Source organism: Uloborus diversus, unplaced genomic scaffold (assembly GCF_026930045.1).
Source record: "Uloborus diversus isolate 005 unplaced genomic scaffold, Udiv.v.3.1 scaffold_277, whole genome shotgun sequence".
Lineage (NCBI taxonomy): Eukaryota > Metazoa > Arthropoda > Arachnida > Araneae > Uloboridae > Uloborus > Uloborus diversus.
This window is the reverse complement of record NW_026558436.1, coordinates 105,296-133,273: the sequence shown is the minus strand read 5'-3', so window position 1 is coordinate 133,273 and position 27,978 is coordinate 105,296. Positions and strand designations below refer to the sequence as shown.

Genomic DNA, 27,978 nt, shown 5'->3' with positions numbered 1-27,978 from the left:
AGATCAGCTCGTTTTTCCTCTGTAGAGTCCCTAAGAAGCATTGGTGGCTCGTCACTATGGGCCGGGTGGGCCGGGCCCACCTGACAAAATAGGCATAAATAGAATATTTAAAAATGTCTTTTGTGTTTCAGTTCTAAATAAAATCAGCGCATGAAACTGATTTTAAATTTCTATCACTCTGCTAATCGCTAATATAAGAAAAAGTGTTCCTTTTCTATCAAATAGCGACAGCGCTTTGAAAATGATTCTTTAGGTCATTTTAACGCTGGCCCACAATTTAACCAACGGCGAGCATTAAATCAAAGTAATGAAAGCAGCAAGCGACATCACCCTGAACGATGCGTATGGGCCATGGGGCGGCTTCCTTCTTGCCCCCTCGAAAAGTAGCTTCATCCAATAGCAATAGTAGAAGCAATGGGAGAAAAGTGTCTCGTCTCGCGTAGCTTATACAAAGCTTCAGAGAGGCGATGGGCAGAATTTTCGGAGCCCACCCCACGGGGAAAGGAAGAGTTCTCTCATCGCTTTCTCTTTCTCTCTCTCTTATGATTTATTCCATTTTTTCCTTTTCTTTAATCTTAAATGGCTGTTACTATGAGGTACTGGGGTTTACAATATTTTGGTTTCCCACACATCTCATTGCATGGGATGTCCATTTTAATTTGTTTATTTTTCTTTATGGAACTTAGAGCTCATTCTCGAAATTTCTGAAAGGATATTTTGTTTTCGAAAAGGCGTTTGCCATTTTTTAAGTTTCAGTTTGAAATTAGGCTCAGTTGGTTTTCAGTGTCGTGCTAATATAATAAGACTTTAAATTTTTTGAATTAAAAGCTGCATCTAAAATAATCTTTATTGAGTGAGATTTTTTCAATTTTCTTATAAGCTATGATAGTTGGTTAAAGTAATAAGTCTTAATCGTGTTGACCTTATTATCATGTCTTTTCTACGCTAGCATATTCTAACACTTAGCAAACCTAAATTATTACACAATGAAAATTAAAAGTAATTTAAATTTCTTATAAAAAGAATATCTTGGTAATTAAGTAAACTGTTTCTAGAAAAATTAGTTACCAGTTTCGTAATTTAATATATATGAGGCAGTGAGAAGCAAAGGGATGTAAGTGGCAAAATTAAAAATTTGGAGATAACCAGTACAAATGGTAGGTGAACCTCTCCTCTGTCTTAGGGCAAGAGATAGCACTAGTAGCCCTGGTAGGTGCTGCTCTACAGCATGATTTAGAAAAAAAAAATCTATGAATGCATACGTAGGAAGTTATCTTTAAACGCGTTTTACTCAAAACTTGAAAATGTCCACTTACATCCTTTTGCTTCTCATTACCTCATATAATAACGAAACATGTTAAAGTAAAAGTTAATGCTGCTGTATGATCCCAGTCACAATCTAATTTTTGCTATTCTGTATGGGAAGAAGGAGGGGGGGAGGGGTTCTTATTGGTCTTCATTGCCTTATTATTTGGCACGCCCACCTTACTTCTCTTCATTTTATCTGTTTTCCTTTTTCTTGTGAAAACTTTATGCAATCGTCAGAGGCAACCTGACCTTTTGGGTTTGGGAGGAGAGTGGTTGAGTTCTCAATTCACAAAATGAAACTCCGAACTTTACCGAAGAATATAAATAAAGCATGCACACATACTAAAACATAATTAGAAGATACATTAGGACTGAAAAGCTATATGAACTTCAAATTTGCCAAATAAAGAAACTTTTGGGAGGCCACAATGACCTCCATCAGGGCGCCCCTGATAACAGCGGGCCCACCCGCCAAATTAAGCCACGAGCCGCCACTGCTAAGAAGTTGGTTCAATTGCTTTGAAGCTTCTTATTATCTCTTGTATTGTTTTTGGGAGAATACTTCTTACCAGAAAAACATTCCTTTGCTGCCCTAATTGGAAGTTTTTCTGTGCACACAATAGGGAAATTTTCAATTTTTCAATTTTATTTTTATGATAGAATAACATGTATGAACATCATCGCCGAAAAAATTTTTGCGATACGATAAGTAGTTTTTTTTTTAAAAAATAATTTTTTAAGTTCAAACGAATGGGATGTCAAATGGCTCAGGAAGTGACGTCATCTGCTCTTCCTCCGCTCTCTGGCTGACAAGGAGAAACCAAGGGAAGTGCAGTTGGCTTTGTTTAAGATGCGCTTGGCAGTTTGGCGATAATCTACAGAAAGTGCGGCAAGAGTTTTAACAATAGCACGCCTAAGGAGAAGCGGTTGTCTTTGTCTACGATTTTTACCTTCAAGTTGCCTTTCTTTCTATGATTAAATATGGCAAGCACTGGTACTTACAAATATTGTTTTGTACCCCAATGCACTTCAAGTTCAAGGAGAAATCCCGGAAAACGTTTTGATAGCGTTCTACAAAATAGTCTTTGGAAAAAGTGGTTTGCTATATGCAGAGCTGCCAACTTTTATTGTAGCATAGTTTTGCGCACCCACGGGGGAGGGGGGGAGCGGAATTTTTAATAACAAATGTAGCAGATGCAATGAATAATTTAAGATTAAATTTGCAATACTGGTCTACCACTGGCAACTAAAGCTACTATTTTGAAACAAAGGTGACTATGGCGAATAATTTAACCCAAAATATTGCCAAAAACCACTATTTTGCAATGAGTTGTAAAATACGGCGATTTCTTTAGTGAAAAAGCAACTAAAATACATAAAAACTCTTCTCTTTTTCCCTTAGAGCAAAATATTTTAAAATTTGCTTACAAATTCACCTCCTAGTTTCCCGGGGGGGGGGGGGGGGAGAAAATAAAAAACAAGATTATTTTACCGCTTTCATTTTTTTTTTTTTTTGAAAATAAGCGCTTTAGAAACTAGAAAAATTAAAAGTAATAAACATATTCACAATTAAAAATTTGTGATTTTCCTGTTTTAGAACAAAAGTTATGTTTTTTCGATAGTGGTTTCTTTATAAAAGTTTGTTTCTGCTGCTCCTATTTTTACTAATTATTTTTGCATTCTGAATGAATGTCAGTAAAATTTTGCTTTTTAATTTTTTTAGCCTTTTAAGAGAAATTTTTTTGGAAACTAGAGCTAATTTTCACACGATTGGAAATATCGCAAATGCTGCATTTCTATTTCTTTTTATGCTGTCAGTCTTATGTTTGTAGTTAACAGTAAGACTCAAGAAAGCATACCAGAAAGTTTCTTTGAAAAGGATTTGCCCCAAGTCATTAAACTCTTTTCTGCATCTGGTGACTATTTAGAGACTTTTTCATATAACAAGCTACTAAAACAACTATTTTTTGCAGGGGAACTCAGTGGCAACCCTGTCAGTAAGACAAATAACAGTTTATTTTGAAAAAAAAAATTTAAATCATTTATTACAATTTTTTTTTTTTTTTTTTTTGAAACATGTTTTGAACATTACTAAGCACAAAAGCTATATTTTGTAGTTTATTTTGACATGGATATTATCTGTAATGCTTTATTTATTTATTTATGTGAACTGTAAAAAGAAAGAAAAATCTTAAGTTTTGGACACGATTTCGTAGCATCGTAGTTCAAGGCTGTAGTTCGTAGAAACTACAGTTTTTTCCTAGCAGTTGGCATCTCTAGCTATATGCAGAAGAGAGAATCGCTCAGAGAAAACGAGATTTCGTTGATTACCCTGACAGGGGCAAAATGAAATTTATAATGTTTAAAAATTACAAGGATTGGATCATTCGCCTGTCATATTGCAAAACGTATGAACTTAGAAGAAGACTTTAGTTTGGGTAAAAATTGCTCAAAATATTCATGAAACAAATTTTTAGAAGTAAGCAATATCAACTCACACTGACAACTTTTTAATTTAATAGATAATGGTTAAAAAACATTTTCTTTAAATTTATTTATATTTTTATAGTGCTTGAAAGTAACAAAAGTTTTTATGTTTCATAATTTGAATAAATAAATTCAATAGCTAACTTATTTTCGGAATAAACTTTGAGGTAGTTCTTGATTATGTATTATCCACTTTATGGGACCTTAAAAAAGTTAGAACTGCTGATCTAGAACAATGCCAAAGCTCTGTTCCTTTTTCATTTTATTCTTTTATCCATTTGCATACTATAATACTCGTTTTAGAATTTTGGGATGCTTAACATTTTCAATTATATCTCATCAACACAATGACTGATTTCAACTGTACTTTAAAAAGTGCTCAATTATATTTGTTTTTAGTGCATGCAAATTAAAAATAGTATAATGGTTATGTAATATTAAGTGCTGAATTAGTATTAGTTTTGTTTCTTATTTCCTTCCTTTGACTACAAAATCCGTTACAGTTTCAAAGTTAAATCCTTTATTCCGCTTTAAGACATTTTTTATTTTAGTCTGGTAACATGGATTTTAGTACCAAATAGAAATCATATAGCAGTGGATTTACCTGGTGGTTTATTGACAAAATATTTAAGCTCAACATTTGAACTGTCAAGCTTAAAACAGTAATAATGTGTATTCCCAAAATAATAGTTTGTTTGTAAGTAGTTTGAATTCAGCACTCGTGTATAATTCTTTGGCTTATGATGTAGGTCGATCTCAAACTACGCTGAGATGTATGGGAAAGGAGATGACGCCTTTCAGTCAAAAGCTGCTTTCCAGTCCATAGGAAACTTTGTCTACATCTTCATCTGCTCCTTCCTCATTGGCTCTGGCACAGGATGTCTGACGGCAGCCATATCCTTTAACAGTCATATTATGATTTTTTGATTGATCATTTCAGGATTTGTGTGGCTTTAAAAATAGCTTGTTGCCAATTTTCGGGACAATGATCTTGCATTGTTGAAAGTCAATCCCCCCCCCTCTTTCTTTACTTTTGCTCTTTTCTCTCCCCTCCCCACTCATTAAAGATCTTTGAAATTTGTAATTAGAATCAAAGGGTCAGTTTAAAGTTTTGTAAATTACATGAAGTTGAAAATTTTCTAATTTATGGCTCAACTTGACCTAAGCACCTGCTTGACCTGCTTTTTTTTTTCTGGCTGAAAATATCTTCTTCGTGTTTTGTTATTTTTATCCGTTTTTTATGAAATGATTTTCCATTTCACTGCTAAAATATTTGTACTGCAAAAAGTAACCAATTTTTACTCTTTTTTTTTTGTATTTTTTTATTTAAATTTTATTTTATTTTTATTTTTATTTTTTTTTTGTTCTTTATTTAAATGTATATCAAATCCTATCAGCCTTGTTGATGTGTATAATAAATATTCACCACTGGGACCAAAAACACATTTACTATACAGTAACAGAAAATGAAAGGAAGTTCACAAATGGCAGTAGTACAAGGAATCATACGTGAGCTTGTGTCTAGCTTGCAGTGAAACATTTGTGCCAATTTTTGATATTCAACCGCCTGATACTAAAAGGCAAAATATGCTAGTTCTGTGCTGAAATTAATTTTATTGTCCAAAGATGTTTTGCAAATGAAAGTAAATTGTAGTTAATTTTACCTTTAGCCAATGAGTGGCAAAAAGTTGCAGAAGAACAAGGAATTGTTCCCAAATTTATGTACTTTTATTGCTAATAATTGATCTATTGCGGCAACCATGCAGAAATGTCATATAGTTTTTAATCCATTCATGCCGGTTGGTACAAAAATATACCAACCGGGAAAAAAATTATAATTCGTCCTCACATGATGCTACTCCCCAATAGCTGTACATTTTACATAGTAAATAATCACAAAAAGGGGAAAAAATATGTTTACTGTATCTTTGTTAAAAACGGTCGTAACAGTAGGCTTAAAACTTGAATAAATCATAACTCCAAAAGCATTCGTCTTCCGTTAAAAAGTAAAATGCAAGTTTTGCATGTATTTTAGTAATTTCAAAAAGGTTTAAAAATTGTACCATAATTGTAACAGTGTATTTGATTCAGATATACTTTTAAAACGTTGTTTTTATCTTTGTTTCGTGTTATGAATTCTCTTTTACTTTCAATGGTAGAAAATTGTACCAACCGGCGAATATGTAGTCACTGTCTTGCTTCGGGCAAATGAAGTGTTTAATCTAAAATTTGTAAAAATAAGTGATATTTTTAAAAGATTTTTTAAGTATTTTAGTAGTGTTGTTAATTTATTATGGACGTCATGGACGCAAAAAGCTGATAAGAGGAAATTCGATTAGATTTGAATATAAGCTGTGGGTGTTATTCTCGTAATATGGACTTTTATTTTTTTCGGTACCTTATTGCGTCACCTAGACGAATTGGTATAGCATAAAATATTAGTATTGGTATAGTATTTGTATAGTATATTGGTATGGTATGGAAAAATAATAAGAACCTAAGTACCAGAGGAAACGCATGCCATTATGGGCAATTTTTTACTTTTATTCCTGTGCTAAATGATATTCTTTCAACTTATACATTGAAAGAGTATACAAGTGTATGTCCCATTGGGTTCAAGAAATGAAATGAAGAAATACACACACAATCAACCAAGAACAGCATGTGGTAATGCTGCAATAGAGATGATGCTGTAAAATGGAACGGCAGTACTGCAGTAGTAATTACAAGCAATAAAGTATTCAGGACATGATGTGAATCAAGCAGTAAATGAGATGCTTTTGAGAAAAATAATTTTATTATTCCAATATCGTAGTTATTGAAACACATAGCAAGTGCATCTGTCGGATAGACCTTTTTGATCCGTAGAAGAATACGGTATTAGAAATTGTTGCAAAAAAAAAAAAAAAATGTGGAGGTCACTTTTTTTTTTGGGGGGGGGGCAATTTCTGCAAAGTGCTGTAAAAGAATGGCGAATGTTCCAGACTTTTTGAAAAGAAGATTCGCTATTCATTCCAAGAAGATTGTGGTGCATAAATATTCTGTTAAAAATATATTCAATTCGAAATTTTACTACATTTTTAACATCGATTTTTTTCAAGTTCATATTTCATAAAATTTTATTTTACAAAATGAACACATTTCTTTTTTTTTTTTTTTGAAATAAATGAAATTGTAATTAGAAAACTTTTTATGTAAGTGTAAGTAATATTCTACAATTATAAATAATTATAAGTGGTAATCAATGCAATTATTGCAATCAAACAATAAATGTAAAATTTGCAAACAAAATGTGCTCACACCATACAAACGCCGGTTGGTAGAAAAATCTACCATAAAAATAAAAATAGAAAATTTAACGGGAAAAATTAAATTTGTATATAATGCACTTACTAGACATAAAATAAATAAATACTAATAAAATTATCACAGTTTATTGCTTTTTTCGAAACCGGCATTAATGGGTTAAGCTCCTTTAATTCAATTGGTGTAAATATACAGCGTTCTTTAGAGGGCAAAGCTGGGGAAATTCTTGAATCTCCAGTCTTCAGTGTAATAATATCATATGTAGCTACTTTTTTTGAAATAATGGTCACTTTTTTTATTCAAAATGTTTTTAAAGATGTTTTTTTTTTCCAAGTTGAAATTAACAGCTAGAAATACTTTAATAATGTAAGTTATTCATTTTTATTAAATTACTTCATAAAAGCTCTTCTTGATTTTGGTGGAAAAGTTTTACCATTTACTTGATGTTTTTTATGTATATTAAAATCCTTTTTTTATGTGGCGATTGATAGCTGATTTTACATTTGCAATTTTTTTTAATTTAGTGTCTCTGTGGCTGGTGGCAATAGCTAATTTTGTCCTTTAACGATTTTTTCTATTTCATCATTGGAAAAATATTGAAAGTTAGATGCTATTTTTCTTTTTTTACATTATCAATACTGTCTAATTACCTTTGGTATTTTTCAACAGACTTCAAAACGGATGTAGTCATCAATTCATACCTTATATTTGTTTGTTAGCTCATAACTTCTTACTTATGTAACCGATTTTGATGATTATATTTTTAATTGAAAAGGTGTGGTCTAACTTGAGTCCCATACCCTTTTTTTTTATGGATAGGGTGTGGTCCAACTTTGGTCCCATACCCCCGTTCTTTTTACTGATCACCGTTCTATTATTGTTTAAACTGTATTATGGCTTTCTCATATTGATCATGTGCCACATAATTACTTGATTCCTTCCCTCCTTTTTCAAGGTAATATGAGCCTGTTTTATTTTCTCAATTTAGGCATGTTGTAGCACTATAATAGAAATAAATAGTAGAATAGTGTTTTACGTAGAAAAGCTTATTTCTCATCTTGATAATCATTATGAAAACCACTCTGCAGAAACGTAAATTTATTGCTGTCACAAACCTAATAATAAGTTTTTTGTATAATTATTCTCATTAGCATTAAATAGTTAAGTGTTTTGTTTTTCTTTCAAGAAAATTCAGAGGAACATTATTTTATATTGATATTTTTTCTTTTCACAGAATAAATTTGCATTTCAGTGGGGGTGTTGGGTTTTGTAATAAGTTTGTATCTGGCTCTGTTGTGCACCTGTGTGTGTATATATAGTTTTGAATTAAGGTCAATATGTTATCAATTTTTTTTTCTTAACTCTTGTTCACTTGACAAAATTCACTCGCCTTTGTGACTTTCCCCTATTGGAATCTAGCTTGTTCGTTCTCATGTCATACAGCACATTCCTTATGGCAGAGGCTGCAGATCTGACGGGTAATTTATTTTTTGTTTAAGATAAATTAAAATTCTATATGTTTCCTTTCCAACTTACTTGACAGTCTTGTAAATTGTTAGCACTAAGGAGAAAATATTTTTTCCCCCTTTAAAGCTGATTTTTGTTTTTAACTGTTTTGAAAAAGCACAAAATTTTCAAAAATTATATCCATAAGCTCATATTTTTGCTTTAAAAAAAGTTTCTTGTAACTCTGAAGCACATTTATGCAATTCTTGCGCAAATTTTACTTTATTACGTAGTTGTTCATCACTTTTACTTTTCAGAAAGGTATTCATATGTTTCTCAATGTATCTCTTTTTTAGAAAAAATATTTGTTTTTGCTAAGAGAAAATGCTCAAAATATTATTATTAATACAAAACCTCCTGGGTCCTTTTTTTAGATATGTATACAGAACTAAGCAATATCAAATCAGGTTCCTAATTTTAATTTGTTCAGCAATACTGTTCGAGTGAAGATACTGTTTTCTTTTGTTTAAAAAATTGCATCAAAGTAATTGGTTGGCCTTTTTTTTTTTTTCAGGTAGAGGGGGGGGGAGACATCGCATTAAGTTATTGGGCCTCCCATCTGAGCACTCAAGAATGGTTGAAATGGAACTTTTGTTTTTGAATTTCTCTAGGAATAGAAAATAAAGTTATTCATTTTATTTCACATTTAGTTTTTGTCCCTTTCAGTTAAGCATTTAAGATATTGAAGTGAAAAAAAAATCAAAAATTAGCTGATGTTTTATTCCAAACAACTCCTTCTGATTTGCTTTACAAATATTTTCAGAGTGTTATGAATGAGTGTTGTGTCTGAAAACAAATAAAAAAGGAATGGTGATGAGAAAGTACACCAACATGTAGTTATGACAAGAAATACTGTTTTGCATTATGTTTTTGTGAAAATTATCTTCTTGTAAAAAATTTATTTTTATCTGAATGGGATACTCTTGCATTATGAATATTCCTCATTAAGTAAAAATATTTGAAATAATGATAAGTATTTATTCATATGATCCTTTTCTAACTTCAACTTTTGAAAAAATTTTCCCCTCCCCCCCCTTTTTTTTTTTGTAAAACTATAAATATGATTTTTGACACTTTTATTATTATTTATTCAAATCTGAAGAATATTTGAAAATGTTTTAAAACATGAAAAATTGTGCTTTTTTTTTTTTCATTTTCAGGAATTGTTGCTGTCTTGTTTTGTGGTATTTGCCAGGCACATTACACGTACAATAATTTAACTTTGGAGTCCAGAGCAAGAACAAAACAGGTAAGGCCATCTGACATTTTGTCACATTTAGGTGAGCTCCTTTTACAAATTATTTTGTCAGCAAAGATTTTAAATTCTTTTGGTGTAACAAAAATCTGTGCTCAAAAGTTGCAATGACGTCTTTTAAGGGTTTCTTTTTTCTTTGGCATCGTAAATAACAAAAAACTATTTTTTATTTTGCAGAAAACTTTATAAATATAATTGGCACTTAATATGTTCTTATTACATAGTTAGTTAAATTGTAGAATTGGGTATAAATATTAAACTACAGTGACCGCCGCTTAATATAAATTGCATTCATTCTAAACAGTTTTGATTCAATTAAGTTGCTGGTTCAATTAACCAGCATCCACTGTATATCTACAGCCAAAATATAATATTTTGAAATTTTTTGCACATTTTCCAAAAACTAGTGAAACATTTTTTTAAATTAAATTGAATTTCATAAAAAAAAATGCTTTTTTTTATGAATTCTTTCATGTTAATAGACTTTCAGTTATTATAAGGAATTTAAAAGGAGTTCATTCTAGATTGGTGTAGTTGCTCCGTTCTAAGTCGTATAAGGCAATGAAGCAGTAATCTAATCTACCCCAGGGAAGAAGAGTTTGAAAAGATCTTTCTAAATTATCTGATGTTTCGAGGACTGTAAGATTGAAATTGAAACAATTAAGACAATATTTATTTTTAAGACATTCTTGTTGTAAATTTATTACTTTCCTCATTTTAGCTTTTCGAGCTACTTAGTTTCGTGGCTGAAAATTTTATCTTCTGCTACATTGGTGTCTCCATGTTCACGTACCAGAAACACTTTTGGCATGCTGGATTCATCGTCACTGCCTTTGTATCCTTCTGTTACTGGTGTTATTGATGAACTTATTACACTCTTATATACAAGGCGCCCATATAGGAGGGCAAGGGGGGATGAATATTAATGAATAAGTGATTAAAAATGTCCAATTTTAATGACTCTAATCTGTCCTGAAATTGGTTTTCATGGGGAAAATATCATGCTAAACCTTGGTTAAAATATCTGAGCCACCCCCCCCCCCCTAGAATTTTGCATATGGGCTCCCATACTTATATATCCTGTTTGCTTTTGCATGTTAATATTTAAAAATTTAATGGGGTAAAAAGCTATCATTTTTATTTATTACAAAATTGGAAAAAGAATTCAAGTTACAATTACAAAACACAATGTGTTTGATTATCTGTAGTAAATTATGAATATTTTATGTGATCATTCGTCTTAAAAGCTTTATACCATAAACAAGTAATTTTTTTAATGTCAATTTTTCTAAGAGTAAGCAAAATACTTTTTATTGGTAAATCTTATTTTTTGAGATAAATTACAAATGTCATTTACTTTATGAAGTTAAAAATTTTGTTTTAGCTTAATCAGACTAAATTATGTAGTTTTATGCTTTTAGAACTTGATTTCAGTTCTAATAAAATATTCATTCAAGCTAATGAGGTGACTGCCATTTGAATTGCATCTCAGTTTTGACTGATTGGTAAAAATTAACTTAATAGAATTTCATTCCGAGACACTCACATTATGACTATCACTTTAGTCATTGTACTAAAGTGTACTCTCCAATAATCTGATGATCAGATATCATTCATTTTTGCCCTTTATGAATCCATTTTCATACAGGTTAACCAAGTAGGAACTGAAAATGTCATTTAATTTTTGGAAATATTTTTCTCGTGAAATGAGTTGTTTCAAATAACTGATATTCAACATTGTATTAAAAAATTAAGTGCCTAAATAAAGTATTAATTATACATAATAAATGTTTATGTAACCCTCTTAATCTACTGTCCTAATACTTTAATTAAATTTGTTTGGAGCAACTGGTACATTTTCAATTTTTTAACCCTGTGGCAGAAAAAAATTCTGCTTTCTGTAACAAACTTCACTTTTATAAAACTCTTTCTGCAAGAATGTTCTGTTAATAAGAGATAAATGAGCAAATCTGAGAAAAATGAAAAATTGTACTATTTCATGTAGCTAATTTGTTTTAATTTGGTGTTAAAATAAAACATGCATGTGGACATAAATCATTACAATACAGTGTTCATCTTAAATTTTATGCAAGTTAATACACTGCCTTTATTTTTTACTAAAGCAAACTGTTTTGTTAGCTAATTGAAGCCAAGTAAACTTTTAGCTTCATTATTCACTGCTTACCAACTTTAGAATTAAAAAATATAAGGGTATTGTTACCAGTTCCGTGCAGCTTCAAACTTTCCTTAAATGACGACACAGTTCTTGAGAAAACGCAGGAGATTTATTTGCTACTATGTACAAGAAATATCATTAACAACTGCTAAATTAACCTTAGCAATTAGGCAAATATCAATTTACACCATACGCTCAACGAGCTCACACGTATTTACATCAAAATACGCAAAAACACAGCGCAAAAGGGCTTCACAAAACAGAGCTAATACACTCTCAGCACAACGGCTCAGTCGAGACTGATTTTTTATCACACGGCACTGCTATTTATAAACATTGAAAGAGAGCCTCTAAAATATTCCAGAAAATCCTACACCGTTCTACCACTTTCTCATTTCTTTCCAATCCATTCACAAATTTTATCATTCAGAAATGAGGGGGCCGTATACTTCAGCCGAATATTAGGGGGTTGTATGTACATTACAAAAAGCTATTTACTTGTTAAGTTACTACAATAATTCTAGATGAAGAACAATGGAATAAACGCCGAATTTAGGCAGATTACAACAAAATAATCATAAAAGTAATTACTATTTACAGAATTTGTAACAGTATTTTCAGAGCCAGCAAGTGCTCATTCTGTTTACGGAAAAGAAATATGAATAAAATTAAATTTACATACTTCATCATTAAGAGTGAGCTGAAACTAATTATCTGAATTAAGCAGTGAGTGTAATTGATACATGTTGTGACTAATAGTATATATGCGTTGTTTGTATGTTATAATTCTTGTTGTTTTTCTTAATTTTGACCCCAGATTGCCATCGCTGTAGGAAGAGCTCTCAATATTTACCCACTTTCTTTATTGTTAAATCTTGGTCGGCACAATAAAATTCCTCTCAGTTTTCAGCACGTACTCTTCTTCTCAGGTAAGGCTAATAAAAATAACCCAAAAATTGAGTAAAATCTTGTTTTGAAGTATTGTTTTCATCTATAGTAAAACAGAAAATGTCACAAGAAAGAAAAAATGTTTTTTGAAGTTGTTCTTGTTGTAGATCAAATTACCAAACAGTTTCTATTTACTGGAGAATTTTTTTAACATAAATGACTGTTTGGTTTTGTGTGCCACATATGAGGGGTACCTATCCCCCCTCCCCCCAACAGCAGTGACGTGCCACCCCCAAATATCATGACACCCCCTCTCCCCCCTGAAAAAATAAATATCCCTGAAAACAACCTAAATATTTCAATACTGCAATCTATACACCATCCCATAATTTGTTAAATTTAACTGTTGAATATGTACAAATTGATGGGATATTACATTAAAAGGAAAATAAACAAAAATACTGCAGTCTGCACTGTAATCCCCCTTGGTGAGCACTCTGTCATATGTTTATGTTCTGAATAAAAATATGATTAAGGAATTGTTAAGTCCTATGCAGTTTTGTGGGTGCCAACACTTTGGTTGCAGCAGCATTTTACTAAGCACTTTTCATCTTAGAATTGCAAATGACTATTACACTAATGGGAGCTGTGTACACTTTATTTCTCAACTAAAATTTTTGGCTTTGCACAATGAAAAAAAAAAATCTCTTGATAATCCTTGTGTCTGTTCTCTTTGCAGGGCTGAGAGGCGCTATGGCCTTTGCGCTGGCCATTCGTAACACCCTGTCCGAACAGAGACATCTGATGCTGACCACAACGTCCCTCATCGCCATAGTGACAGTCATGGTCTGTGGGGGACTGGCCACGCAGATGCTGGCCTGGCTTGGAATCCCGTGAGTGTGTTTGCCCTTCCCCACATTTAAACTTTAGGTTCTTAGTACAGGGGATGCCGGTTCATTGAATCAGTTAATTAAATCAACGGCTTTGATGAATAGAGTTCTCAAAAACAGAACAAAATCCTGCTTTATTGAATTAGGCGCTTTATTAAATCAGCCGCTTTATGAAATGAAAACTGTTGAGAACAAAGGTGATTCATATAAGCGGCGGCCACTGTATTCAAAATTGGTTGAATCAGAATCCCCACTCAAATGCTTTCACGCATAGGAACACTATGGTTGGTTCATGTGTATCACTTGTTGGGTCCTTTCTGCATGGTTAGCCTTTTCAGCCCAGTGTATCCCTTGTTTAAATTAAATTTCACCTATCTATTCTGAACCTTCACCACAGTGTGAGGTTTTACAACTATCGGTTAGAAATTAATTTTGTGTACAAAATAATGAAATGTTTTCTTATTGGTGCTATTTCTATATGAAATTCTATTGTAAATAAATCAATGTGGTACTGTGCCCAACATTAAGCTTTTTTCTTTAATTATCACATACTTGCTCTGTGTTTTAAAACTATCAGTAGGCACCATCATGTTTAAGTGACTTGCAGCAAATAACAATAAAAAAACACTCCAATTCCTTTTAAGTCCATCTGTATACAAATGTTTGCAAGATTCCTCATAGTTTTTAGCCATGGTACTCACTCTAAATGAGGAGAGTTTTAGTTTTTTATTCCATCCAGCCAAAGGGATGACAATCGGAAAGATCCCTTATAGCTTGATTATGCTCCAAAAAATAATGGAAGGAATCAAACATAAGCTGTTGTTCAAATTGAAAGTAATAAATCCTGATGCTGATTCAAGTAGCACTTAGCACACTTAATCGAAAAAAGAAATGCCACAATGAAAGATTTTTCTTGTGCTAAGTGTACTAATCTTAGGAAATAATACTAGGAATCAAACAGAAAATTGTACCTAACTAGACATTTAAAGAAACAAGCGCTAATTGTCTTTAGTGTGAATTCCACAAATATGGTAATTGAAGCTCTTTACATAAGATTTAAAAGTGTTTAAATGGCAACAATATATTGGATACGCTTATTGCGTACTAAATATCACAAGGCATTTATCTGTGAATGTTTTTTGTGTAGTTTTTATATAGTGCTCCTTTCTAAGCATTCATTTTTCTTTATTTAATGCTTGATAATTTTATTTATAGAGTGGGTGTCGAAGAAGATCTAGAATTGCTCCAGTTTGGCAGTTTGAGAACGGTAAAAATTTCCTCTCTTCATAAGTTTCTAGATACATATAAGTTTTTGCTTGGCCATCTTTCTTTGTATGTATTCTTCTGCCATGAAATTTTAACCGTGATTATTCTTTACTACCCCTTTAACCTCTTGATTATTGTGCAATGTAATAGGTAAAAAATATGGAAGCTCTGAATACCATGTTTTGCCAAATACTGAATATTTTGGTTAAAAACTTTTAACCGAATTGTTTTGCTGAATACTGGATTTTTGATTCATATGCTGTTAAAACCAAAGATACCTGACAAGTGAGGTTTTTCAACGTAAAGTGACAAGATGGTGCCTCAGGGTGTAATGGAGTCTTGGAAATATAGTTTTGGTGCTTTTTGGCTCCTCACTGCTTGAACGGTGCTAATAAAGGTGCCAATAGCCCATGCAATAACAGAATCTTTTTCTCTCTGTGGCTCATACTTTGCACATACATATTGACACATGTTCAACCATTCAATTGGGAACAAAGAAGTTGCAATGAGAAAAATGTTATGATATTTTCGCATTGAATGGAGAACAAAATTGGATTGAAATTCAAAATTTTTGGACAAATCCTCAATATCTCATGTAATTACAGGCATTTATTTAATCATGGTGTAGTTTTGGGGTTTTCCATCGTATTTAAAAGTGTTTCAAAATCAGTTGACTATTGCATATTGCTCAGTTTACTCTTATAAACATTGTAATTTCTTGCTGTTTCCATCATGCATAAACGTTACCTAAAAATATTTATCAGTATTTTCTTGAATGCTAGATAAAATATTTATCAGTATTTTATTGAATACTAGATAAACTCGTTTCATAATCAAAATGTTTAAATTAACTGATATTTGGAAAACTAATTCAACTAGCTATTAGGAGTTTCAGAATTCTGTTTTTTAAACTCTAAAATATAATTTTTTAAAAATGATATAGTGTTATTTGTATATATTGTAAGGGATCTGCCAGATTTTCCCCAAAAATACTTATTATTAACAATACTAAGCAATTAATAAGTGATCAAAATAAAAATACTATGTCATTCCATAACAATAGTGGGTAGAACTAACTAGCAGAAGAGCAAAGAAACTACGGTTTGAAAAAGAAATCTTTTCTCCCTTTTCTTTAAAATTAATTATATACTTTTTTTGTTTTAGGGTGGTCTCACTCTTGGGGAATGAGGCGAACTGGGAGCGTCTAGCATTTCGGGCATTCTAGTGTTTGGGCATTCAGTATTAGGTTTTGGTGTGTTATGTGACAGTCATTGGGTTTAGAGCCAACAGTGCTAATGGAATATTAGGCATATTGAAAAATCATTTTGCATCAGACAGTTTCACTGCCAATGAATGCTCAATAAAGCATTACAGTCAAACCTCCCTTAACGGAAATTCCAGGTAGCTGACACTCCCTGTTAGCGGAGAGTCTCTGAATCCCCAGACAGTCGAGAGATGGGTGTTTAATGTATTTCACTCCTCGTTAGCAGACATTCCTGTTAGCGGGCAGTAAATCAGCCGAGTTTTGTTTTATTTTTTTCTGTGTCTGATAAGAATTTGCTCAGCACTGCTTTTGTGGCAAGCATTTTTTCTACTCCTTTATGACGTTCTGGGACTAACCAGTACCGATAAGAGGAGTAACACCCCTTTTTCTCCGAAAACAGGAGCCTTTTAAGTCAAAGCTTATGAAAGTTTTGTTTTCATTTCATGCACGAAATTCCAGCAAAAACAGAAGAAAAAAATCTTTCTCTTTTACACAGTACCTTGCTTTATCAGTTTGCATAAGAGAGAAAAAATATTCTTGTGCAACTTAATGGCATCCCCCCCCCCCCCCCCTTCTTCTCACCTTAACTTCCTACTAGAATTTGGGAGATGAGGGTTGGCGCCGCGTCCTTTCCCTCCAGACGCTGGTGGGTGAGGAATTGGCATAGTATTGCCAGATTAAGTGAAAAGTAGCCAATTGCGCTACATTTTGCTATGATCTAAAACGAAAAAGGTGCTGAAAATCAGCGACATTCATTCCGTTGTGCTTGACTGGTTTTGTACAATTTACAAATGCCTTCCTATTTTATTTCCCCGAAAGATTCAGCAGATTATTTACTTATTAAGTAAGCTCACTTATAAAAGCAATACTCATTAATTTAGTTTAGAACTACCCATGTATGTACTACAACTGTATGTGTAGGTTTAAAATCCAAAATTAAAATGCCGTTGTAAATTCAGACTCCCCAATAGCAGACACTCCGACTCCCTATTAACGGACAAAAACTTTGTTCCTGACGGTGTCCGCTATTGGGAGGTTTGACTGTATTTGCATAGTTCTTTATCTTTAATAGGTCTTTATCTTTTATAAGTAAATCTTGTTGGTGCCTATTTTTTGTATCAATGTTTTAGCCCTTTGATTATTTTATTCTTTTACTTTAAAAATATCCTTTCTGTGAGAAAGAAAGTTTTAAAAAATGTTGAAAGTAATAAACCCCACTTTCAACAAGCCCCCTGCATGTTAGGATATACTTGAAAATTGTACTGAGAAAATTAGCAAGAATCTTTTTGTAAGTGAGAAAAAGGTGCCCCAAGTCAGTAAATTTTCATAACAAAACTTCCAGAAGTATTAGATCTAATACAGCTATGTTTGTTAATTTATTCATTCTAGAGTAAATGTTTACAAAAGTACGTACATTTCTTTGTTGCTGTGCTTGTTTTCTTACTTCTCATTCTCTAGTCAGTATTTACTGCAGCTTTTCTGATTCTTATGAATTCGTCCTACAGAATAAGTTTTTTTAAATGTTTTTGATGCATAGCTGATGTATCAAAAATAAATACTCTATTTCTAATTAATTCAGTTCTTGTAATGACTCATCATTTTACAGGCGTCTCAGGTGCCAACGCCCACTGACCTGCGAAGTCCACCAGCAGCACAGGTGCTAAAGACACCTTACGAAAAGGCCTGGCTGGTCAAGAAGTGGTATAACTTCGATCTGCGGTATCCTTTTTTGAATAAATCTACATATTTTGGAAGCTTCCTTTACCTAAAATACCAGCGGGGTGTGATAATGAATCTTTGGCCCTTTTTCTGGTTCATAATCAGGAAATTCAGGGGAGGGATGTAATCTTTTAGTTTACATGAAGTGGGGTAAAATACTGAAAAGGTAAATAATAGTCAAAAATTACACTTGCAAAAAGAGCTCAATTATTAAAACCTAATTAACTAGTTATTTTACTAAATGTGTGTAATCTGTCTCATGGGGTGTTTGAAATTCAAAAATGTGCAGCAGTAAATAATATTGCTCTGCTGTCTTACTATGTGTCTACAGATTGAAAGTCTCAAAAAAATAAATAAATAAATAAATATTACAAATAATTAATCATATTAGCAGCAGAATCATGCCCACTCAATGTCAAACTCCATAGACTAGCTGGAGTTTACTCCGCCTTGCCATCAGGAGGGTTAATTGAACAAGAAGCCAAATGTAAAGATGGTTTTACCAACTGAAGAATTAAAATGGTAAAAAATCCAAAATTAAAATAAAGTCAATGACATAAAGTCAATGCTTCTTATAACTCGGGGACAGTGCCAGAGGACTGGAAGCTGGCTAACATAACGCCACTCTTCAAGAAGGGGTCTAAAGGTATTGCTGGGAATTATAGACCTGTAAGTTTGACTTCGGTGATTTGTAAGATTTTCGAAACTTTGATCAAAATTAAGATCATGAAGTTCTTAGAGACTAATAGTCTGTTGACTAGTTTGCAGTATGGTTTCAGGAAAGGTAAATCCTGTACTACTAATTTATTGCATTTCTACGACAAGGTTACCTCAGCTTTAGATAACAAAAAATGTGTGGATGTTGTTTATATTGATTTTCAAAAAGCTTTTGACAAGGTACCCGCATGTTGCTCTTCTCAGCAAGTTAGCTGACATAGGAATAGGAGGAAAAACTTTACTTTGGGTTAGAAATTGGCTCACTGGTAGGAAGCAAAGAGTAGTTGTGAGAGGAAATCATTCTAATTGGAGTGATGTTTTAAGTGGGGTTCCTCAGGGATCAGTTTTAGGGCCTCTTTTGTTTATTATATTTATGAATGACATCAATGAAAATATTTCTGGAAGCATGAATTGTTTTGCTGATGATGTAAAAGTTATGGGGATTGTCGAAAATGAAGAACAAGTAAATCAGCTTCAAGAGGATTTAAATCATATTACGAAGTGGGCAGATAAATGGGGTATGGCAGTTAATGTAGGGAAATGTCAAGTGCTACACTTAGGTCATGGAAATAAGCGTATGAGATATCATTTATAGGGTTCAGTCATAAATCAGGCAGAAAATGTTATGGATCTGGGTATCTTAATAAATCAGGACTTCAAGTTTAGTCAACAGTGCAGTATTGCTAGTAACAAAGCCAACAGAATGCTTGGGTTTATCAATAGATCTATTTCAAACAAATCTAAAAAAGTTCTTCTGCCTTTATATAGGAGTTTAGTAAGACCTCATTTGGAGTACGCTGTTCAGTTTTGGTCGCCTTATCTGAAGAAAGATATTTTTGTATTGGAAAGGGTTCAAAGAAGGGTAACTAAATTAGTAAGGGGACTCTCAGATTTAGATTATGATACCAGACTTAATAGGCTTAACATGTATAGCCTGGAGCAAAGGAGAGTCAGAGGGGACATGATTCAGTTATTTAAATTTATCAAAATGAAAGATGTAAATGGATTAAATTTTTGTGGGGAAAGCAGGACAAGGGGTCATTGTTTTAAGCTATTTAAATCTCAGGCTAACTTGGAAATCAGGAAAAACTACTACTTTAGCAGGGTCGTGGGCACTTGGAATAGCTTACCGGAAGAGATGGTAATGAGCAAGGGGGTGGATAGCTTTAAGAGGGCCGTTGATCTTCATTGGGGTCTAATTAATTGACTAGGACCAGCCTAGCTGGGCCCAGAGCCTGTTGCTGGTCGTCACATTTGTATTTGTATTTGTATATTTCATATTTACTTGACATCATTATTAATATTTTTGCTTGTAAGGTTTCCCTTGACATTGAGCTGAATCTGAATCATAAACTTTCCAAAATTTGATTGGGAAGAACATTAAAATTGAGTGTCAATGCTAGTTGTATTCTCTGTCATTGTTAATTTTCAATTTTTCATAATTAAATTATTGTCTGAAAAATATTGCTTTTAAAAAAATCAAAACCACTTCATTCTAGCATCATTGAACTAAATTCTAAACCTTTAATCATCCTGAACAAATTCTGCCTGCTGTAGTGTAGAAATTGCTTTCCTTCACTTTCGTACAGCTACATGAAACCCTTGTTGACTCACAGCCGCCCTACCTTAATGGAGACCCTTCCTTCATTCTGCCACTCCTTAGCGAGGATACTGACCAGCACGCAGCAACTATCCAGTGTGAGTATTGCAACTTTTTATCCAGATTTAACTTGTTTTTCTAACAAAAAAAAAAGGTTTAAAACTTAGTGAAGACGAAACATGTGGACAACTTTCTGATGTAATTCAGGCTTTAAAAAAAAAAATTATGTTAAGTCCATATAGTAAAATTATGTAAGCTTTTAAAGCAAGTTTTATTTCTGCTGTAACTTTTTTTTTTTTTTAATCTTACCATTTTCTCAACTTAAAATCTTAAGTGTGACAATTTCAGAAATGGATAAATGAAAATATTATTTATTTACTTCAAACATGTGCAATTTATCGTGTATGACGATAATTCATAACAATAACAAAAAAAAAAACGTATGCAAGCTTTTAAAGCAAGTTTTATTTCTGCTGTAGCTTTTTTTTTTCCTATTCCTATTCAGAGTCACAACTGACTACAACTGTATTTATGTCGAGGACTGCATACTAAGTGCCTTTCCTCCATTATTTTATATACCGATAGATGGCAGCACTATCACCGGATCGAACAGTTAATGAGAATTTAGAACTAGTCCAGGAGCTAATACCTACCTGGTGCTAGCACCCCCAGAGGTATCGTTTCACTTGGAGGATATTGAGACCACGAGCATATTTAGCGTCGCCCAGTCCCCTTTAATGACGACGGTGGGTCTTCAACCATCGAGGTTCGAACTCAGGACCCTTCGGCCCCGAATCCGACACTCTACCGATCGGGCTACCACAGCCCCTTTTTTTTTTCAATCTTACCATTTTCTCAACTTAAAATCTTAAGTGTGACAATTCCAGAAATGGATAAATGAAAATATTATTTATTTACTTCAAACATGTGCAATTTATCGTGTATGATGATAATTTATTGTTTGAATCACAAAACAAGTTTTTCATTAAGTTAGTTAAATAAATACCTTTGTGCATAAAAAGTAAAATAAGAAATAACAACATCAAACAGCACAAATTGTAGATTGCTGCAGAGAAGAAGTTTCTGCAGTAATTTGAACGCAGAAACACGTGATGTGTTTCAGCATTACAAGGAACTCCCTTTTCAATGCAAAAGAAATGAGCTTATGAAGTCTTTTCATCCACAAGCTCATTTCTTTTGCATTGAAAAAGGCATTCTTGGAATGCCGAAACATGTGTCTGCAGTAATCTGCAATTTGTGCTATTTGACATTGTTAGTTATTATTTTAAAGGTTTTTATTGTTTAGCTTTTGAAATGCATAACACTAATTAATTGCTATATGATTTTATATTCCAATGTTGAGCTGTGACTAAAACAATCTGCAGAAAAATAGCATATCCGTGCAAAAGTAAAATCATGACTTTTGTAATATTCTAGTTCAGTGAAAGAAGCTAATGTAAGAATTATTTCAGGATGATGCGGCAAAAGGAGATGATGAAGATTCAGATGCTGACATGTGCCTGGAGGACAATGCGTCCTACGGGGATAGAGCTAATGGATTGGCCACGGTATGTCTTCTCTTTTCTCTTGATTATTTCTTTCATTTCTCTAGCTGTTTGAGCTCAGCCCCAAGAAAAAAGCTTTGTATGCCTTGAAATAGCTGTTCATTTTTAAGGCAAAATGTTCCATTTATGCATCATCCACATTGGATTTTCAGAGAGCTGATCTCAAAATTAAGAACTTTTCTTATAAAGAAGTAAACTCGAAAGTGTCATGAGTTACTTGTTGACGTATTTGCCTTCCTAAGAAACGTAAGTGCTGTTCAGATAAGTGCAAAATACAAATCCCTTTAGTCAGAAAGCTGGATCTGTTCTTTTACTTTGTCATTGCGTTTCAAAAGGGCTATGCTTTCTTTTTGCACAGATGAATTTTTTTCATTATATATTACTCATATTATTTAGCAGCTGTTTACAAGTTTATTAAAAATCTAGAAGCCAGGCAAAAGTTGGAAACTATCCTCATTTTTGAAAAATTTCACGTAACATAAGTTTTTGCATGATACATTGTTGTATCATAGTTTTTCTGAAATCTGTTATAAGTTTTGTGAAAATTTTTAAACCTGCATTTTTACAGGAACAAAGAAACTAATAGTATCTGTTTATGCGATAATTAAATAAAATTTTCCATGAAATTTTACTCATGCTGAAACAACTCAATTTATTGCAAGAGATAGTGTGGGTAGTAATTAAATCATTTAAAACTAATAAGAAAAACCACAGCCTTGCAAAACATTGATTCACATAAGTGCTGAATTTGTGCTGATGCTGTAAAACAAGCTGAAATGGCAGACTATTTGTATCCTCTAAGGTTTAGGTGCCCGTACTGAAAATCTAGGTGCCATGGTGACTTGGCATCTGGTGCTTGTCAAAATGAGCAAGTAATTCTGATGAAGTTTTTAGCATTACACAGAACAAAATAAATTATTTTCCTCACTAGAAGTGAACTGATTATAAATGAGTGACACTGTACTATGAATGGTACAGTAAGCATATTAAATTTTTAAAAATATGTTCTAAAAGCATCTAAAAAAAAATTACTAATTGGTACAAATTTTATTTTTATTTTAATTGTAAAATTTGTGGTTTATGGAACTTTTTGTAAACTTTGAGGGAGATTTTAGTTGTTGATATTTGAATGTTTTGCATGCAGGGTAACTAATGCATTTTAAGCTCAGCAATCAGGTAAGAAAAGTTTTAATTCCAGGTAACTTATAAATTTCACAATGCGTCAATCAGTACGCATGTTAGTATCCATTTCCCTGTTCTGTCTAGTTGTCGCCTTGAATAAGTATTTCCTTCCCAACATCATTTTCATTATGTTAGTTCTCTATAGAAAAAGGTCATCATAATTTCCTAGTGCTAGTTTCCTTATGGTTTGTACCCTTAAGCTTATAAGATATCCAAAAATCACCACAAATGAGCAAAATTCATTTAATTCTAAATATTTGTTGTCACAGTATAGCCTATCAGGGCTCTTGCGCCATAGAAACCAAAAAGAACCAATCTAAATATTCATACCTAGGCTTTTGACATTTTGATTCTCCCAGCAACCTGTGCGTACTTTCTTTTCTGAATAAATTATTCATTAGTTTAACCAACTGTTTACTAATCCTGGTAAGTGTAAAATAGTGTTAATTAAATTTCTATTTATGAAAATTATGGAAACATAAAATGATCTGTATTAAACTAAATTTGAAAACCAAAAAACTTCTTAACTGCATTGTAAGTTTGATTTAATTTAATAAAGTACAATAGAGAACGTAAAAAATCTGAACATCAAAAATACGAAGCGTCAAAAATCCAATTGCACTGCCATGAAGTTTTAATAAGCTAGACAATTGCTGAGGAACAAGTACATTTCATGAAATAAATAATTATAAGAAATAAGACTAAGTACATATCTAATAGAGGTGGAGCATGCAAAATGGTACAGATTTCTCCACGTGGGAAATTGAAAAAGATAAATACAGTTTGACGGGGAAAATTTTTTATTTTACATGAAAAGGTTCTTGGCATGTAGGAAAAGAACTTCAAAGCTCTTTGAGCCAAACTATCAGTGATATTTTTCAAATGAGTTAAAATCTTTTTCTTTGCAGAAATTAAGTAAGAATTAATTTTTCTAAAATTGTGTTCAAAAAGGTAATTACATGTGTTGTAATTACATATTGTTTTACATATGTACTACATTGTATGTTCTATACATGCATATTGTATAATTACTTTATTTGATTAAATAGCACTATTTCCTACACGATATCTTCTTGGTAATTTTTGGAAATCCAAATAATTTGAATGTCTGAATTTGAAATCTGGTCCTAGTTAGCTCGAGTTTTCTATGTTCTTTTGTAATTACGACTTACGCAGGACTGCTTTCTTTTTGTACCATTCATTATGAGACACCCTGTATAATGTTCAACGTATTAAAGCTTGAAATTGAAAAACTGCATTGGACATTGGCTGATTTCAAAAATTATGCATTTGTGAGGTATTCACTGATGGGGTAAAAGTTAGAAATGGCACGAGCCGTGTACATCCCATTTCCCTCCTTTTCTTTGAGTTGTGTTTGTGATTTGAAAAGCATGCTGTTACTGAGAAGGTTATTTTGTTTGTAGGTCGAACTGGAATTTCCGTAAAGTGCCGATTAGCGCGGAGCCCGGGTAAATCAAATGTTCTCTAGCCACTATTGTTGCACTTGAATTGTTAGCTCTATACCAGCTGGTACTTTACCCATTCCATTTCAAATTTCAGTCTTGCTGCCCCAATTCAATTTAAAATATTGCAATCCATGGTGAAGTACCAGCTCATATAGCTTTGCTTTTGTCACCAACATTATTATTGCTGTTAGTATATGTTTGTTATTGTTTTTCTTTAACTTATAAACTGCAACTTTGCCAGTAAACTAGATTATTTTGGTTTAATTTAGCAAAATGTTAGTATTGAATGAACTGTTGCATTTGAATGTGCAAAAGTGCTAAACAATGGACTCACTGGGTATTGAAATGATGTATTATTTGAAATATGCTGCTTAGAACAAAGTTGTAAGTTTTGGATAAATACTGTGAGTAAGAAAAAGTTTTTAGATCAATATATTTTCCATAGCTGTAGTGAGCCATTAGAGAGGAAAAAATCACTCATAAATGAATGGAGAAAGGCACTTTTAAGAAGCTATTTTGTCACAAATGGAAAAGTGCATTGCATAGAAAATAATTTCTGCTATGCAAGTTACTCTTACTGTTTGACAGCGGATTGTATCTAATTTGGCAATCTGCCAAGTAAAGACTATTCCATCTGAATAAATCTAGCAGGGGAGAAGGGAAAATAACGATGGGATTTTGATGCACTTGTTTTATAATGGCACTAGTGCCTTATTCATTTATTGCATTCTCTAAAATAAAATAAGGGAAAACAAAAATAGTTACCATAGAAATAGCAAAAAGAAAAGAAAATATTTTCATTTCGTTCAGGAATGTAAAAGCAAAATGGTAAGTTTAAAACTTTGTTGTGAATAAATAAATCATTTTTTGCCATGAGAATATAGATCAAATATAGTTTGGATTAAAAAATGTTGCTGAAAGCAAATTTTCATTTTTACAAAACTAAGGCTAAATAATCGAAAGGCAAAAGTGCACTTCTGTAACAAACCAACTAACACTCCTATAAACTAATAGATACGTCCATTTCCGCCTATAAACCGTATATTAGCCTTTCCATGTAATCCATGGTCAGACATAAATGTGAAGTACAGTTTTTTCAGTCACATTTAGTGACTAGGCAATATGCCTGGTTTCTCTAGAGCAGTAATCTTCAACTTTATTTTAACAAAGAGCCAAATTTTTATAATGGAAGGGCTTGCAGGCGGCATTGGTAAAATTATGTATTATTGAAATTTAGACGGAGAAAATGTTAAGCATTAAATAAGTTCTCATTTAGTCATAGAAAGTCAGAGTGAAAATCAATGCTCAATACAAAGTGATTTTGAAATAGCAAAGCATGATTTTAAAAAAGTACTGAAGCTTGTTACAAAACACAGAATTAAAATAAAATTTTCTGAAGGGTGATTTTTTTTTATATTTTTTAGTTTGATGAAAAATCTGATGTTCATTCTCTTTTACTAATCCATCAGCATTGACTTTTATGTGTGACGAAGCAATTTGAAGAGAATTCTCAAGATGAGTTGTTAAAAAACGATTTCCTCAATTTTGTCTTTTTATTTTTTATTGTGAAGACTAAATGCTGTTTAAGAGAATGTTGTGAACAAAACATAAGATCTTATTGCTGAAAATTGGCTCTTTTTAACTTATAATGAATAAAAATGCAACAGTTCAAAGTTTTTAAATGTCTCCTATAAACTGCTATTACACCTAAAGACAATAAATTCCATTGACACTAGTGATTGTCAAAATGCCAACAAAAATAGAAAAAAAGTATTTAAACTAAATTGTTTGTCAGGCCATTGCAACAGTGGGCCTCACACTGTCCGTGGACCGAAGATTAAAGATGCTGTAGAGCAACTGCTGTTTCCAGATCTGGGAACTTATTTTATTTATTTATTTACTAGCTATGTCACCCGGCTTTGCACAGTCTACCTTGAAAATAAAAGTAATGTCATGTGACGCGTTCAGCAATTAGGCTTAAATAATAGAAGAAAAAAACTAAAATTTCCTGTCAAAATAATGATGATTTCGGCAACGGCAAATCTTAAATGCTGAATAAATAAAACGAAATCTTGCACAATTACAAACTAAAATCCTATAATCTACTGACAGAGAAACAGAAATAGATAACCAAAAATATTAAAAGGAGACAGTTTTAAGAATTTTATTTGTTCACAGTGAAGGAAAAAAAAAAGATAACAGATCAAAAGTGATTTTATTCACGTTAATTTAAACTCAGTTCGTTGGCAATCGATAAATTTAAGATTTGATATGCGAATGTTCCATTAGGCTTAAAACTGGTTTTAAATTTTTTCATGGTGATTTTACGGTTTTTTTTTTAATTTGAAGGAAGTAAATCAATTTTAGGTGTGTTTTTGGCAGCCTTTTCAATGGGCTCTGAATCAAGAAAATCAGATTTTTGGGTATGAGGAGCCATTTAATGCCTTTTCAAGTCCTAAAATTCGACCAGTTCGGTACTTTTTTGGCTTTTGAACCCCCCCCCCTCCTTGCTCCCCCCAGGTTCTTTCTCTGGTGCCCAAGTACCTCCCTGGCAAATTTTATGACGTAAACTGGATTTGTATAGGGAACATACACACATATGTAAATATTCTTTGTTTTATTTATATATATTTGATTTTATTTATTTTATTTACTTATTTATTTATTTTGAGGGCAGTGAAGGACCAGCATTTACCAGGGGTCTTACAATGTCCTGAAATTCCTACTTGTATAAAGATGAAAAACATCCTATATTTCCTATAAATACTGTATTTTCTTTTAAAATCATGTATTTGGGGGGGGGGGGGAGACAAGAAAACCCTGCACTTTTGGTACCCAGTAGTTATCTTACAAATTCACGGCACTACAAACAATAATCCAATACAGCCATTGCTCGCTATTGTGTCTTATGATGTTTTCTGACCATTTGATGCACAAATGTTCCGAAGAATGGCATAACTATATCTGATGTAGATGTTCGTCATTGATATATTTTTCAATGGGAGATAACCTCATTGTTAAATATTAGGACTTGACCTTTAAACTCAAAAAAAAAAAAATATTGCAGCTCATTTTCATTTGGCGAAACTTGTAATAATTATTCTGACTTTTTCCCATGTGAAAAATAGCATTTCCATGAACAAGAGAATTGCAACAAAGAAATGATAATTCAAACATGAGTTTGGACACTCTTATTACTCTTAGAATAAATAAAAAACCAAAGAGAAACTATTGATGCAGGTAGAAAAATAATTTGTTATAGCAAAGCAACGTATTGCAATAAAATCTAGAAGAAATCAAAAGAAAAACATACGAGAGTTCTAAATGTAATTTATTTCTAAAAAAATCATCTTATAATGAACTGAAAAACTTTTTAAGGAAAG

General features: G+C 32.3%; 1 protein-coding gene across 1 annotated transcript in view; it reads left to right on the top strand.

Moving 5' to 3' along the window:
- LOC129233237 (sodium/hydrogen exchanger 6-like) overlaps positions 1 to 27,978 on the top strand; it is a 48,042-nt gene that overhangs the window by 13,703 nt on the left and 6,361 nt on the right. The window contains exons 7-16 of the mRNA XM_054867291.1: positions 4,545 to 4,689; positions 8,474 to 8,579; positions 9,768 to 9,856; positions 10,584 to 10,697; positions 12,856 to 12,967; positions 13,666 to 13,819; positions 15,032 to 15,083; positions 17,953 to 18,065; positions 20,372 to 20,480; positions 21,855 to 21,950. Of these exons, the coding sequence (XP_054723266.1) occupies positions 4,545 to 4,689; positions 8,474 to 8,579; positions 9,768 to 9,856; positions 10,584 to 10,697; positions 12,856 to 12,967; positions 13,666 to 13,819; positions 15,032 to 15,083; positions 17,953 to 18,065; positions 20,372 to 20,480; positions 21,855 to 21,950 (1,090 nt within the window). The remainder of the gene's footprint in view (positions 1 to 4,544; positions 4,690 to 8,473; positions 8,580 to 9,767; positions 9,857 to 10,583; positions 10,698 to 12,855; positions 12,968 to 13,665; positions 13,820 to 15,031; positions 15,084 to 17,952; positions 18,066 to 20,371; positions 20,481 to 21,854; positions 21,951 to 27,978) is intronic.